At 36.6% G+C, this 15,913-nt stretch overlaps 1 protein-coding gene across 10 annotated transcripts in view; it reads left to right on the forward strand.

The window, feature by feature from the left end:
* TTC39B (tetratricopeptide repeat domain 39B) overlaps positions 1 to 15,896 on the forward strand; it is a 74,979-nt gene extending 59,083 nt beyond the window's left edge. For 9 of the 10 annotated variants that reach the window (XM_037372848.1, XM_037372854.1, XM_037372847.1 and 6 more), the window contains 9 exons: positions 74 to 141; positions 229 to 288; positions 575 to 736; positions 1,815 to 1,906; positions 2,223 to 2,343; positions 4,452 to 4,563; positions 7,801 to 7,918; positions 11,230 to 11,346; positions 12,376 to 15,896. In XM_037372848.1, coding sequence (XP_037228745.1) covers positions 74 to 141; positions 229 to 288; positions 575 to 736; positions 1,815 to 1,906; positions 2,223 to 2,343; positions 4,452 to 4,563; positions 7,801 to 7,918; positions 11,230 to 11,346; positions 12,376 to 12,472 — 947 coding nt within the window. In that variant the 3' untranslated portion in view covers positions 12,473 to 15,896. The remainder of the gene's footprint in view (positions 1 to 73; positions 142 to 228; positions 289 to 574; positions 737 to 1,814; positions 1,907 to 2,222; positions 2,344 to 4,451; positions 4,564 to 7,800; positions 7,919 to 11,229; positions 11,347 to 12,375) is intronic. The other variant, XM_037372849.1, reaches the window with a different exon arrangement.
* The last annotated feature ends 17 nt before the right edge of the window (positions 15,897 to 15,913 follow it).

The raw sequence follows: 15,913 nt of genomic DNA on the forward strand, positions 1-15,913 counted from the left end.
TGGAAACCAAAATCTTAATCTAGGAAACTCATGTGTTTTAAGTACATTGAGGTTGGTTTGTTATGTTTTCTAGGTACAGGGGAAGCCAACCTTCAGGAAGCAGACAGTCTCCTTGAACCCTACCTCCAGAAATTTCCAAATGTATGTATTTTCAATGAGTTTTGTAACAGCAGTGTACTTCCCTGAGCTTAAAATAGTAACTGGGTATTTTTCTCATCTCCTTTCAAGGGTTCCATTATTCTATTTTATGCTGCCAGAATAGATATACTGAAAGGAAATTTTGAAAAGGTAAGTGATTTTTTTGTTTTTATTTGTTCAGTGTTCAACTTGGGAAAAATGCCCAATTCATCTAAGTAATTTATTTTAGTTGGATTGATAGTTATGCTCTTATCCCTGTTTGTGTTCAGTGTCAATACTGATTCCAGCTCTCGAAGTGAGACTGAAAGGGCAATTTATCTCATTTTACTAGTCAGGTGTTTTCCACTTGGGTGTTAGGTAAGAATTTGCTCTGTAATTAGACATGGCTCTCACGTGGAGTTGTAATTTTCATCCTTCTTACTTCACTACATTGTAGGCGCAGCTGAGGTTCCAAGAATGCATAGCAGCCCAGCAAGAGTGGAAGCAGATCCATCATCTCTGTTACTGGGAACTGATGTGGTGCTACACCTTTCAGCAGAACTGGCTTCAAGCATATCGGTATGCAGATCTTCTCAGCAAAGAGAGCAGGTGGTCAAAGGTAAATGGGCAGGTGGACATTGTTATGATATACCAGTAGCCTCTCTGCAGTTGAATTTATGTTAATTCACACAGTAAGCGTAATGTTTCTTTTCTTCTGAAACCAATAAGCAAAGACACAAAGGCACCAAAATGGTAGGTTTAACTGGGTGGTTAAGGAGGAGTTTTTATGTCACATTCTGAAGCACCAGAACCAACGCTTCAGCCCTTCTGAAAACAGAGGTACTTCTCACAGTTGTGAGAAAGAGGGAGAGCAAAACTGTTAACTTGCATCTCTAGTCAAGTTCTAACACTCACTAATAAAACTTGGCTGAAAAAACTGTGTGTGTTCATTAAGTATAAACAGATGAGAGCATGCCTACTCAGCAGATGCTTTGTGACATGAAATGAAAAGGCTGCTGGAGGCAGGACTCATGAGAAATGTTGGGGTCTCTACCTTTTCCTTGTAAAAATGTTTCTCAAAGCATGAGCCAATGACAATGTGCAAATAATTTGTGATACATTGTTTTGTCTGTTGTTTGTTCCTTTCTACATTACTGTTTTATTATGCTTGGTGGAAAAGGGGATATAGCCAGTTCTTGACAAAAGGGGAAGAGAACAGTATGTTCAACGTGAAGTGCAAATGTTTTGAATAGAATTGTGGATGTTTCTTTTTCTCTGCAAAGTCCAGTTATTGAACTTTCTTTGAATCAGTACTCAGATATTTTCTTCTGGTTTTTTGGGCATGTCTCTACACTTAACAGATCATATAGTAACAGTAACAAGTTTTTGGAATAGTTATGTCATTTAGCCTCATCTCTTTCAGTGATTTGCATCATAATTTGTCCTGTTCTTTGTGGGAGACACCTTCAGCATTCTGACTAGCTTTTTTAGAATATTAATAAATTATAAGAATAATAAATAATTAGAGCATAAATTATGTGACAGAGAGAATGCTAGACTTACATATTTCCACCTGCCTGAGAATTACTGGAAACACGTCACTGCAGCAAGTGGTATGAGAGATTTGAGTCCTTAGTGTATTGACTGAACACAGCAAATTAGATGTGGTAATATGTTGCCATTTCTTTTCGAAATAGGCAATATATGTATTCCAGAAGGCAGCAATTCTGTGTATGCTTCCAGAGGATGATTTGCAAAGGACTGGTGAGGACATTGTATCTTTATTCAGGTAAATATTTATAAAGCAACGAGATACGCAGTCTTTCCCCCATATAAATTTTTTTGACATGAGTATCATTGTCTTGTGTGACAAACTGTCTACTTGCAACAATCAACTTTTCAGTTTTTCTCTTTGCTTTTTAGCATTAAAATCTTTAAAGTGCTGCTTTTCTCAGCAAACTTACATCCTACAACTGCAGTCTAAGTGGTGTGAAACCATTTAAGATGTTATACTTCAGAGGTGAAAGGCAAATTTTACTAACTGAAGTAAGATGAAATAGAAGTTACATAAAGCAACTACTGTTTTCCATTTTCCTTCCTTGTAGACAAGTGGATGGTCTAAAACAGAGAATTGCAGGAAAATCTATCCCGACTGAGAAGTTTGCAGTAAGGAAAGCTCGACGCTATGCAAGTCCTCAACCAGTGAAGCTGATATTACCTGCCTTGGTATTTATGCTTGCTTTCTTTTCATCATTTTCAAACAAAAAAGAAATAAGTATAGGTCATTATACAGGGAAAGAATAATATTATCAGGTAGTATGTGTCTGCATTTTTAAAATAATTTGTTTAAAGAATTATTGCATTCATGCAATGGAATTTTTGTGAAGTGTGCTTGGGGCTGGATCACGCTACCAACTACCAAAACCAGAGCCAGATTTTTGATGTGAAAGCTGAAACATACAGAGAATGATTGATGTTGAGGCTGGAAGTCAGCTTTCAGCTAGAAACCTGCATGGGTTTCTAGTCTATGTGTACATGTTACTTAGTTCATCGGGACTTCAGTCCTTGTCTTCTAAACTCAATAGGAAGTTAAGGAGTACTTCACCACTTTCTGTTCCTCTAGTGAAAATGAAGACTTGTGGGTGTGGGGTGGGTTGTGTTGTTTTTTTTTTTCTTATATTGAGTCTGAATAGAATGTGCAGAAGTTAATGATACTTGACTAATGCTATTGTAGTTTCCCATGCTTTTAACTGCAGAGGCATTAGTAGTGCACAGTCTGTTTATGTGTGCACAGCAATGATACTTTGCATATGTGTATACTAAAATATTTGTACATGGATAATTTAGCAACAACTTTTGGAAGACAAAAACCATCATTTGAGAATGAATTTATTATGTTAAAGCTCACTGATATAGAAAGAGGAGTCCAAAGAAAACTAATCCATCAGTTTTAGAATTTATTGTGTATTCAATTACATGTTAAAGACACAGTACTATTCAGTTGTGAGTATGTATCTTGCTGCCAAATCCCAGCATAATTTAAGAATTTGTCCATCATGGTTAAGCAAGAATAAACATAGTGTATGGTATTACTGCAGTAAGCATAAATTAGACAGGACTACAGAGTTGAAATGATATATGAATGAAATAGCATAATGTAGTTGATAAGTGTCAAGAACACTACTTCAGACTTTGACAGAACCATTTCTCCCTCTGAAAGCCCACATAGTTACATCACAAATACAAGACATTGTTGGAATATTTCTGCTTGTATCAGCTTCAGAATGACATCAGGCTTCACATTTGAGGTGTGATAACAATTAAAGTACAGTAGAACAAATTATACTCTTTGTGTTTGTGATGACTAAAGATATTGGCAAAGTTTTGTACTGGTTAGCATGAATTCTCTCTGTGTATTCTCATACTTTTCATGTGTTACAATGTGATACTTAATGCATTGAAACAAGCATATTGCTTACTATTGTACTGAAGCATCTGGGAAGGATTTTTTTTTTAATTAAATTTTGCGGGAATTATATTGGAAGTGTATGTTGGATGTGTATTCTGGAACCACATTGTTATCTAGAAAGTTTTATCTGCTTCCAGCGTTGCTCCATATGGAAGGTAACTGCCTGTAGATTATAGCATCAATATACAAACACATGCACAAGTGTGTGTTTGGGTGCACACATATATATATATACACTGTATCTACATGCGTGTGCCCACAGATACACACACAAATTTATCTGTTATACTGTAGAAAGTAGCTACTTTCATCTGCTGCTATAGCTTATATGGCAGAGGCCTCAAGCTGAACCTAAAATACCCATTTTTGCAGATGTGTTACGTGGGTGCTGGTAAACTAATCACAAGATAAAACCTGCTCAGTTTTGGTTTTTAAAGATTTATGAAAATCCATGACTGAATCCGTTGAAAAGGTGTCAAAACACCTTTACAAAGTAAACCCAGGTTAACTTTGCCCACACACATTCAATGCCATTTTGCCTCCCCTGTGCGTAGATACTGTCGTGCAACTTTGATTAAATGATTATTAAGGCAAATGTCACTGTCTTTTTGTAAAGTTGCATGTAACTGACAGAATTACTTGTGCTCATTGTGGGTGGTGATTTGGAGTCATACGAATACTCTCATTCATGGTCTTCTCAACAGTGAGTGTTGTGGCTTTGAAACCTGTCATATTGTTTAAAACAAGTTTTTGTAGGCAGCATTTTTATGTACTCAAAATATTCCATAACAGCCTTCCAAAGGACACTCTTTAGTTAAATATTTATGAAATTCTGTGACTGTCTTGTTTTGGGTGTTTTTGTCAGGAAATGATGTATGTCTGGAATGGCTTTGCAGTTGTGGGCAAAAGAGCAGACCTCACTGAAAACTTACTGGTAACAATTGAAAAAGAAGAAGCTGCTCTACAAAATGAAACTAGTAAGTGATCAGTTACAATGAAATTAACAAGCTGGTAAGAAATACTGACATTTTTTCTTTGCTTCTGTCTGCTAGTGTTCTGTGAGGTAAGAGTTGGACACACTTGGACAGTGTGCTGTTAAATCTGAGCATGGAGATTTTGGAGCCACGTGAAAGTTAGCAGTCGTTCTTCAGTATGTTCTTTATCTGGCTTGATTGGTGCTGCAGAATACAGAAAACTCGAGGATGTGAGGTTATGAATTACAGAACTTTACTGATTCTTACTGTGACTTTGCAGTCTCAGAGCATTCTTGGAGCATAATATGCTAATTTTTTAAATGTCTGAAAAGTACTTTTTTCTAAACCAATTTATACCACACTTTAATACAGAGGACACATACTGAGCAGAGTATGACTAAGTATAAAGGAAACAAAAAATTACTATGCATGAGTCTGGTCTTTACTTTCTGGCAAATTAAAACATGTTCGCTAGCTGCAAAATACACCATGTTTAACAAATTAAATTTGACCATGGTTTTAGATCTTGCTGTATTTGAAGCATAGATGTTCAGGATAATGTTTAGAGAATCAGTCCATAACTTAAATGAACTTAGGTTCCGTTATTACAACAGGTTTAGTGCAGAAGTACCTGGCTTTATCAGGTGGGTGCTGTTATGTATCATGTGAGCTTCTTGGTATATTTCTGAATTCTTCCAGAATGAATAAATACTATCTTTTTTGCACATGAGACTTTTTTTAATGGTAATTCACTAAAAATAATTTCTCTTGAACCCAGATTTGAATCACACTTAATTTAGCAAGGTTTGTTTTGTCACGTATTAAAACATTAATTATGGAATGTAAAAATATGCCTAATTATGATTTACATATAAACTGAGGTGATGCATCAGAAGTTATGCAAGGACATACAAGAAATGCATAGTGGTAAAACCTGGATAGTATAGCAAACTAAATGAGTAACTTGCAAGGCCAAGACTAAATTGGGCCCCTTAATTTTTTTATGCTGTTACTCACTTTTCTGCAGAATCGATAGTATGCCTTCTAAATCTGAAGCGTTTTCCCTCTTTTTGTTGTTGTATTAAAACCAAAAAGTATGAATATGCAAGACACCTGCAAATAATGTTCCCATGATTTCTGTGCAGAGGGTTCTGTCGTAAGTTTTTGGGAGCCCAGTGCTGTATCATGCAGAGGCTCGGACTGTAAGCACAGATCAGTTGTAACAGTGAATTGTATTTCCTGTTAAATTCCTAAGCAGAGATGTACAATGTGCCAAAATAAAAGGAACAGAAATAACCCCAGTATGTTTTTCTTATGGAAATATGGAGTTTACAAGTAAGATGTAATCTGGAAGCATATTTGGGTTTTATGCTTTCTGTATCTTGTTTAGTAATAACTGTAGTCAAATATAGTTTTGTTCTGGACTTTGTATCTGTGAGCCTGATGTGCTTTTAAAGATAGGGACTCAGACAAGATAAAGGCTCTGATTACCAGAATTGGTGCTGAACTGAGACCCAAAGAAAGTGATTAAGGCTATTAGCAGAGTGTGGCAAAGATAAAATATTATTTTGAGACAGCTGTCAGCACTAGGTAGCTTTAAAGAACTGCTAAGGTGATGTAAAAAAGTGTTAATTATATACAAAGGTCATTTAGGGATTGAAACTACTTAGAGAGCTGTTGATACTTCATTCGCTTCAAGTGAACAGGCACAGCAAGGAATCTGTCAAGACAGAGCTGAAAATAGAGATGGTAGAGCAAACAGATGGAAGATATTAGAAATTATTTTGTTTTCCTCAGCATTTCCGGAAGTCTTATTTTTCCACAGTTGTCATCTCAAAGATGCAAAAAAGGAATTTATTTCAAGAAAAATTAATTTCTTTTGTGTTTTATAATCCTGATAATGATATTTCCTCTGGTATAGAGAACTGCAGGAAGGTGGTTCTCCCACATTTATTGCAAGGTTGTCTGTATTAAATTGGGCTGAGCAATTACTGTCTTTTACTGTCAGTGTTTTGGCATAATAGCTTTTCTTCCTGAGGGAAATACCAGGGAGATACTAGTTGTTAAAGGCTGGCAAGCTTTTACTGACATCAGTGCTCACCCCCAGTAATTTCAATGAATGAGTCCTTTAGGAGTCACGTGAAACCAACACCTTAGCCTAGCAAAACAGGCTGGAGGAAATGCAAAATACTCACCCACTGTGCTTCTACCTGTCACTAAAAGCGCAGTCTTGTCAGTTATTAACTGTCGATACTGTCTGGGTTTAAACCCAGACAGAAATAAGCCTGAATGTACTGGCAAAGCACTTCACTGATTCCTAAGATGCTTTAGCCTTGCACGTTTCAGAACTGTTTATGTAGGATTTTTTTGGCAGACTATTAAGTAAAAAATTAATGTGACCTTAGAGAGCTGGTAATTAATTGTAAACAACATGATCTGAAGGGAGTGTGTTTTGCTTCTTGAATTGTTAATGTATGTGCCACCATCTGTCTGTCCATATGTGTTTTCTTTCCTTTCTTTTCCTTCCCTGCACCCAGCAAATGCTTTAAACCAAGGCAATAAAACAGGACCACGCATGTTAAGGTTCTGTTTCTGAATTGCTTCACAAAAGCTATTTCCTCTGACATTTTTAGTCCTATCTAACATAAAACTTTCTTGAATTTTCCAAATATTATACACTACTAATGAAGCTTCTTCATCGTTAAGAGATGATGGGAATACTAATAAACACGGTTTCTTGCATTTACTGCTGAATAATGCGTCTGAAAAGTTCTGCAGGACAGAGTTCTAGTGTGTTCTTGTGCTTTTCACATTGCTGCTGCTGCTACTGGATGTCTGCCAGTGCTCTGCAACAAGGGAGGCTATTAAGACAATGTAGTGTGGAGGTTTTGGTCTCATTGTAGGTTTTGCTTCCTGTTTTGGATGCTACAAGTACAGAAATCTTTACCTGTTTTCAGTTTATGCATGCTTTGTGCTGACTTCCAGATACAGAGGACTGGGGAATATCTGGATATTTAGATGTCTTAGCCTGTATCTTTAAAACAAAAGATACAGATGTTATGCACACAGCTTCATTAGTAGACAGTATTTAAAATTGTGCTTGAAGGTTATGTGTTTTTTGAGGTATAAAATCTGAGAAGCAAGGTTCTGAGTCTGCATATATATTCCCTACTGAAAATCTATTTTTCCTCTTCATGAGATATCTTCAAATTGTTTGATTTATCTTGCTCTTACTTTTAGATTGCAATGAATATTATATGGATGATGTGTGCATGTTGCAGTTACTGAAGGGCCTCTGCCTGAAACACTTGGGAAGACTCATGCAAGCTGAACTGTGTTTCAGTAAAGTAATTCAAAGGTAAAACGACATAAATAGACTTTTAACCTCTGTTTTGTCATTTCGGCTAAAATTTCTGATACTTTTGTAGAAGCCATCGTGTTAAATTTTGAATAATAAAACTTCAACATCCTGTTAAGGAGCTAAAATTAAAATACCTCTGAAAGTAGTTGCACAACCACAGAACTCTGCTAAGATTTTTCTACAGCAATTTAACACTATATATCTTCATATAAGTCTGATTTAGACTAAATACATCAAACTGATGGGTAACACATTTATCTAAATACATTTGGAATTAGTATTGTTGTATTTGCAGAACTATAAATACAAGTAAAGATAATTCACATGGATTTCTTGGGGTTTTTTTTAGGATTTTAGTACTTCAGTAGTTAATGTTTCTCTGTGTAGGTGAGAAGTTGGTTTTGTTGCTGCTCGCTGCTGTTACTTGTTTCAAATGAAAACTTGAGTTTCCTGTGTTACAGATTTATCAAATACTTCAGGTGTCAAATCCATATCTTCTGTAATAACTTTTTTATATAACATTGAGCTATGTACTGATTGTAGCTGTAAACTTTTTAGAATTTTTAGAGTAATTAGGCTGCAAAAGCAGTTTTTACATGTGCAATTTTTCTAATAAGTAATTCAGAAAAAAAAGTATTTAAGGAGAATTTGTAACATGTAATTCTATTGCTTACTATTATTTTCTTGCCATCTTCCCTTCTCTTGCAGTTTCTAAGATTTCAAGTGAGTTTAGTCAAGCACTTTGCAAGTTACAGGGCAGTGGGGTTTGATTGCTTACAAGTCAAAGAAATGTTTCTGAAAATCTTGCTCCAAAGGTAGTTGACACAGTGCAGGCTTTTAGAGATGAGACATCTCAAAAATTTTCAGACAACACTTCTTCATAAAGTGGATGTTTTGCATGGGGAGGAGGAGAGGTTTTCTGGTAAATTAAATATGTACATTCTGGTCAGCTTTACTCTCTTTGTTTCTTGGGCTGCAGCAGTGCATTAAGACATAAGCACTCTGCCTGCATTACAACACACTTTCTGTGCATCAAGGCTTGCCTTGGTGGATGAACTTCCTCTTTAGAAGTGTTTCTGTCAAAATGTTGAGAGCTTTTCCAGTGTTTGTTGTGAACTTTTCCACAATGTTTTCTGCAATATTGGTTGATGTTACTCTATCTGGATAAGAATCAAAGAGGTGACTAAAAGACACAGGAAAGGCCAAGATGTGTGATGCCTTCTTTACCCCATTCTGTAGTGGCAAAATCAGCTTTCAAGAGTTCAGATCCAGGAAACCTATGGTAAAGTTTAGAACAAGAAAGAATTAATCTTGTGGAGGAGGGTCAGGTTAGGAAAAATGTGGACGAACTAGACATACATACATCCATGGCAACTGGACATACCAAATGAAATTGTCATATATCCATGAGTGCTGAGGAAGCTGGCCAATGTCATTGTGACACTCCATTATCTTTGAAGGGTCATAGCAATTAGGGAAGTTTCTGAGGACCAGATAAAACAAATGTCACCTCTGTCTTCAATAAGGACAAGAAGGAAGTTCTGTGAGACTGTAAGCATGTCAGCTTCTCATCAGTCCCTGGGAAGGTGGAGTAAATAATTCTGGAAACCATTTCCAAAATCATGAACATCATCAGGAGTAGTCAGCAGGGATTTATGAAGGGGACATCATGCTTAACCATCCTTATATTCTTCTACAATGAGATGACTGGCTCAGTAGATGAGGGGACAGCAGTGGATGTTCTTCATCTTGAGTTTAGAAAGGTTTTTGACACTGTCTCTCACGATATCATCACAGGCAAACTGATGAAGTCTCAAATAGGTAAATGGGTGGTGAGGTGGGTTGAAAACTGGCTGAACTGCTGGGTTCACAAGGCTGTGATCAGTGGCATGAAGTCAGCTGGAGGTCAGTCACCAGCTGAGTTTGATACTGGGGCCGGTAGTTTGTAACGTCTTCATTAAGATTATGGTACAGAATGCAACCTCAGCAAATGTGCAGATGATACAAAGTGGGAGAAGTGTGTGATAAACCAGATGGGTGTGCTGCCATTCAGAGCAACCTAGACGGGCTGCAGCAACGGGCTGACAGCAACCTCAGAAGTTCCACAAAGGGAAGTGCCAGTCTGTACCCCTGGGAAGGAATTAACCCATGCACCAGTACAGGCTCAGGGCTGACTGGCTGGAGAGCAGCTTGTCAGAATATGCCCTGGGTATCCTGGGCATCACAGTCAACCCCAAGTTGACTGTGAAGGAGCAATGTGCCTTTGCAACAAAGGCAGCCAACAGCATCCTGAATTGCATTAAGAGCAGCATCAGCAGCAAGTCAAGAATGGCGATCCTTCCACCCCCTCAACACCGGTGAGGCACCATCTGGAGTACTGCATCCAGTCTTGGACTCACTGGTATGAGAGACGTGGGTCTAACAGGACCACAAAGATGGTTAAAGGATTGATGCATTTGTCATATAAGAAGCTGAGAAAGCAGGGAGTGTGAAGCCTGGACAAGAGAAGACCTGAAAGGGTTGCCTGAATGAAGGGATTTTGTTGTGGGTTTTTTTTTTTTAAAAAAAACAAGTGACAAAATGAGAGGTAATGGCACAAACAAATGCAGGAAATACGGCACAAACATAAGGATTTTTTTTTTATTGTCAAGTTGGTCAAACACTGGCACGAGTTACCCAGAGAGACTGTAGAGTCTCCATTGTTGGAGATATTTGAGACCTAGGTGGACACAGTCCTGGACAGGTTGCTGCCATTGACCATGCTTTGAGCAGAGGACTGGACTAGAAGATCTCCAGAGGGGCGTGTTCCAGCCACAGTGATTCTGAGAATTTCTTGTGTTGAGGAAACATTGAATTTTCTTAATTCTCTGCTGATTTGTTCAGGCAAGCTAGGTGTGTGGGAAATAGTATTTGTATTATACTGCCTAACCTAATGAATGTTGGTTTTATCTCAAGTTATCTTTTTTGGTGTTGTGTTTTTTTTTTGTTTGTTTGTTTGTTTTTTAACTGTAAGTCACACAATAGGGTCCCAGTCTTGGAATTGTGTTCGTGGTGGCTTGGGTAACATACCACAATACAAAAGGAAAGTAGGAAAGAATAGATTTTTGCTCCTAAAAGGTCATGTTGGCAGTATTTTATATCCGCTCTTTACAGGTGTAATTAATGTGCACAGAGTTAACCAGTAGGGAAGGTTCCAGAGTGTTTTCTCTGGCCATGTGCTTTTACAGGCAGTGATTGCATTTTAAAATTGAGTGGTTGCTTGAGGAAAGGCTGCAGTTAATCATTTCTGTATTTTTCTGGTTTTCTAGTGAGAAGCAAATAAAATATGATAGTTATTTGGTGCCATTCACCTTGTATGAGTTGGGTCTTCTGTACAAACAACAGGATGAGAGAGAAAAAGCAGTAAGATACATAGAAGCTGCAAAGTAAGTGGAAATTTTTATTTGTATCAGCCTGTAGATGAAGAATAACTGGGTAACTTTAGCAGTGAAGGCATGTGCCTTTTCTTTCTGCCAGCCCCTTTGCAAAATACAAGTAGTTACAAGTCTGTGTTTGTCACTTGAGTTGTCTGATATAGTTGAATTTTACAGTTTCAGGAAACTGTCCTTCAGACCCAGTGGAGTAGACAGTATCACACAAGATGCAGTATAAAGGGAAAATGTCTCCTTTTCATTTAGGCTTCAGAGATGCTGAGGCTCCACTGCATGCATGGAATGGAGCAGGAGAGTCCAGAGTAAGGATCTATACCACCTGTGTCCCAGAGAGCAGCTGTGGGGCTTACATCTGCTGTGCTAAAGGTGTTAGTGGGAGTAGGTTGAAAGCCAGTACGCTTCTGACCACCTTCCTTTTTGCTTTTACCTCCTGTCACAGAGGAGCAGTAGGGAGCTAAATTCACTGTACAGCAGTATCTGTAGATTGTAGTATGGGGTAGAATTTGCCCCTTGTGTGTACAGAAAAGTGTACCAGTTGTGCAGTGGTGTGGTAAGTGTGAGTTAAAAACAATCTCCTAAACCCTTTTTTAGAAACATAGTAGTTTTTTTCTTTTTGTTTGTTTGGTTTGCATAATGCGATTTCCCTGTGTTTTATTGTTCTGCCTGAATTGTGTTTCGAAGCTGAACACACACTGTTGGCTACTAGCCTTTCTTTATTGTAGACTTCTAGATTGTCTTTCCACAGCAAATAAGTAATTGGGAGGGCTGCTGTAAGAATCAATGTAAGTGAAAGAAGTAGTAAGACATGGACTCAGTTTATCAGGACATTTAATTGTTAGTACTGTGTAACTTTCTGCTCAGTTTGTGGATGTGGCTTTAAATGTCCCATAACTCCTCTGTGTATCAACCTCCCTTTCCTGTTGAAGGAATGAAGGCTGTTACCTTTGGTGCTTCAGTGCATGTATGGAGTAGAAACAATCCAGGCCAAAACCATTTTTCTTAACATAACTTTATTGTTTGCAGGAACAACTACAAAGAATACTCTATGGAGTCCAGGTTGCACTTCAGAATTCATGCAGCACTTGACAGCTTGAAAGTGTCACCTGCTTCAACACCTTGAATGAGGAGGGAAGCTTTTAATGCATAGCCTACGCAATCTTTTTGCAATCTTTTTTTAATCATGGAAAAGAAACAACTGATGATTGTATTCTGTCATCTCTGCTTTGATGTGTGTCATTCCATTAGACTGTTCTTTTTCTGTATAGTACATATACTGTAGCTACTTGATACTTTAAAGAAAAACTTATATTTTATTTGATAAAAATAATTTAGTATTTGACTTGAATGGGGGATATTTTAAAAAGTTGATGGTGCAATAAAATTTAATGCAAACACTTTATTTTTTTATATGAAAGCAGATGCTGGTTAGACAGTAGAACTGGTGATAATTTCTCATTTTTTTGAAGGTCTGATATTCTGTAGTACACTTCAGACCTTTGCCTCTGGAACAAAAATGCAATGTCTGCAGATAACCTTACACACATTTGGCATACCATATTCTGAAATTTGTGTTCCAGAGGAAAAAATTCATCAGCTTTAATTTCATTTTGGGAACAAAATGAACCGGTCTGAAGTGCAATATTTTTACACTGTCAGATAACGTTAAGCAGGGCTACAGGTATAATATAATGTCTTTGCAGGTCTGTTTCACTCAAATTAAGTGGTTACAGGGGATATTTTTCAGCCATAAAAATGAAGGTCTTCTAGAGACATTAAGATATCACGTATTCTGCATTCTTGCCCTAAAGCAGAATCAACAGTCTTACGTTGTTTCTGACAGAATTGTTTAACCTGCTTTTCTTAAAAAAACTCCCAACAACTTTGCACTGAGAGACATCCTGGACTTATACAGGATGCCTTTCCTAGTAGGAAAGCACTGGGAAGTTTTTCCTGTCTACTCCAAATACTTTTTGGCACAACTGAAACAGTTTGCTTCCCATCTTCCATGTCATGGATCTGGAGAAAGATTGTTCTTTTCCTTTTATGAAACAGTCTTTTAATATTAAAAGATTAGCCCCCTTATTGATATTCTTTGTTCTTGGATTCCAAACCAAATAAATAAAAATTTGAATAATCTATTTATTTTCCTAATAATGGAAATAACTCATAGTAATGCAAGTTGATTGTGTATCCAGTTTTATACTTAGCATTAAGAAAATGTGCATATTCTAATCACAACTTTCTACCAAAAATGGGTAGTAAAATTGAGACACAAGTGCATGTATTTTTCTTTTAATATTAGTATATGAACATCAGTATGAAATTGAGTTTCCCAGTTCATTATATATGCAGATTCTGCTAGCTGTCTATTCCTAAAAATAAGAATATACTTGATTTTTATTTAAATATGCACCCAATGACTTGTTCTTTCACCAATTATTGCAAAACTTGCCCATTTCTATATTTTATTAATGCCAGTATATTGACTTCTGCACAGTAAATTCATAGTAACTATGCTCTTGTATGTGAATCTGTGCCCTTAACTCCCATCCAAGAAAAAATACAACAAAATAAATAGGTGAAAAATGTGTCTTCAGTAAATGAGTAACTGAAAGTTTCTAATTAAGCAATCAATATAATGTAAATGCTGTAGTTACTCTTCTCAGGTGAGTCTTCTATGACTTTATAAATGACTTGAGTCATTTAATTGCATATAAATCTGCAATACAGTGGCATATTTACACGTGAAGTAAGAGTTTGAAAATACGAGCTAAATAAACATAATGGGTCTTTCAAAGTAGAAACCTGATCCAAAGTCTGTTGTCTGCACTGGTTTGGATTTCTGCCTATTGTAAATGCATAACTAAATTATTTGTGTAAAATTATACACATGTAGATTTGGAGCTTAGATACCTGAGACACTGAATAGCTGAAAAAATGCAGCATGCTTGTTTTAAAATATATTCCATTGAATGTAGCTAAAATACAAAAGATATTTGTCTCTTTGTCAACAGAGATTAGCTCTAATTACTTGCCCATTTATATGTATCTGATTATAAGCTGTGGGAAGCAAAAATAAAATTATGTATGTTATATTTTCAGACAATACTTTTAATACTGCTGGGTATTTATTTGTATGTTCAGTTTAGGATTATTTTGGTTTAAGCGGATTAGTGGGTTGTAGTAATCAACTGGGACCACTTGATTTTCTCATGAAAGGTGTTGAAAAGTTTTCAGTAAAACTTCTGTAATTTGATTAAAATAGTAATTCACTGTACAGAGGAGTTAGAACTGGGACTACAGACTCTCAGGATGGAGCATGAAGTAGTCTATGATATCTTGTTTTTGTGGGGAGTGTCAGTATTTTACGGGTGATTTGAAATGAAAATCACAATTAACGAAAAGTAAACAATGAGCAATGTGTCATGTAGCAGTGTACTTTTTTTCACAGACTAGAATACTGACTGCACAGAGTAAAAGATACTTTTTTCTTCAGTTCAGCCTTCCAAGGTCAATATTAATGCCCTGTGTGTGTTATGCTGTCTCTTTTAAGATCAGCCTTTTTGCACTAATAGAGAGAACAGACATATCAACACAAATTCGCAATACCCTCTGTAGTGTTTGAATGCCCTGAGGTCCCCAGTATAAGTCCTTTTTACAGCTTGTCTCCTTTTCTGTGCTGCTGTTCCAAATTTGTTTGTTAGAAAGCCTAATTGATCAAGAGTCTTAGCTATATTCTGGACTTTTTCTCCAATTTACTAACAGTGGAAATATAAATGTATGAGTGTGATTTGTAACCCTTCACATAAGGTAGGTCTTAGTAGAGTTTTAGAGATGCTTTTTCTTCCAAATGCTGCAGAAGTGCATGTCTCCCCAACACAATGCATCGTTGATGCAGTATTATTTAGTATATGATGTCCAAGTTAAGTGATTTGTAGCTAAGAGTTTAGATGAAAAGTCTGGCCTTTGTGTTTTTATTTTTCATTTTTTTTTTATCCTGCTGTATACTGTACTGGGCCTTAAATGCAACTCTGATTTAGTCTTAACTACTTTTTATAATCTTCACCTCATTTGCTCTTGTTCCATGGGAATTTTGAGTAACGTGCTGAAACTTTGAAACTGAGCAGAGCCGAGCACTTAACACCTATGATGTTATAACCTCTCTCGATAATAGTAGGAATTGAAATATATGCAATAGCAAAGCTGAGTCCTTAATTTAAATATGTAAGTTTAGCATTGCTTGCTTATGTTATGACAAAAGGTCATTCTGATCTTTCTGATACTAGATGTTTGGGTTTTTTAAGGTGAGGAATAATAAAGAAGCCTGGTTATAAGACAAAATTTCTCATTGATTAAGAAATGTCTACTTAGAAAATATCATAGAAAACTTGTCCATGCATATCATTCAAATGCTTATTCTGTTGGTGAGAGATCATTGTATTATGTTTTTTAAGTCCTAGCTCACGACTTTTTAATAAAAACTGAAAGACAATGTATATTAAAAGAAAGCTAATTAAAGATTGTTTTATGCCTGTTCTAATACGCGTGGGTAGCAGCTGTA

Source organism: Falco rusticolus, chromosome Z, assembly GCF_015220075.1.
Source record: "Falco rusticolus isolate bFalRus1 chromosome Z, bFalRus1.pri, whole genome shotgun sequence".
Lineage (NCBI taxonomy): Eukaryota > Metazoa > Chordata > Aves > Falconiformes > Falconidae > Falco > Falco rusticolus.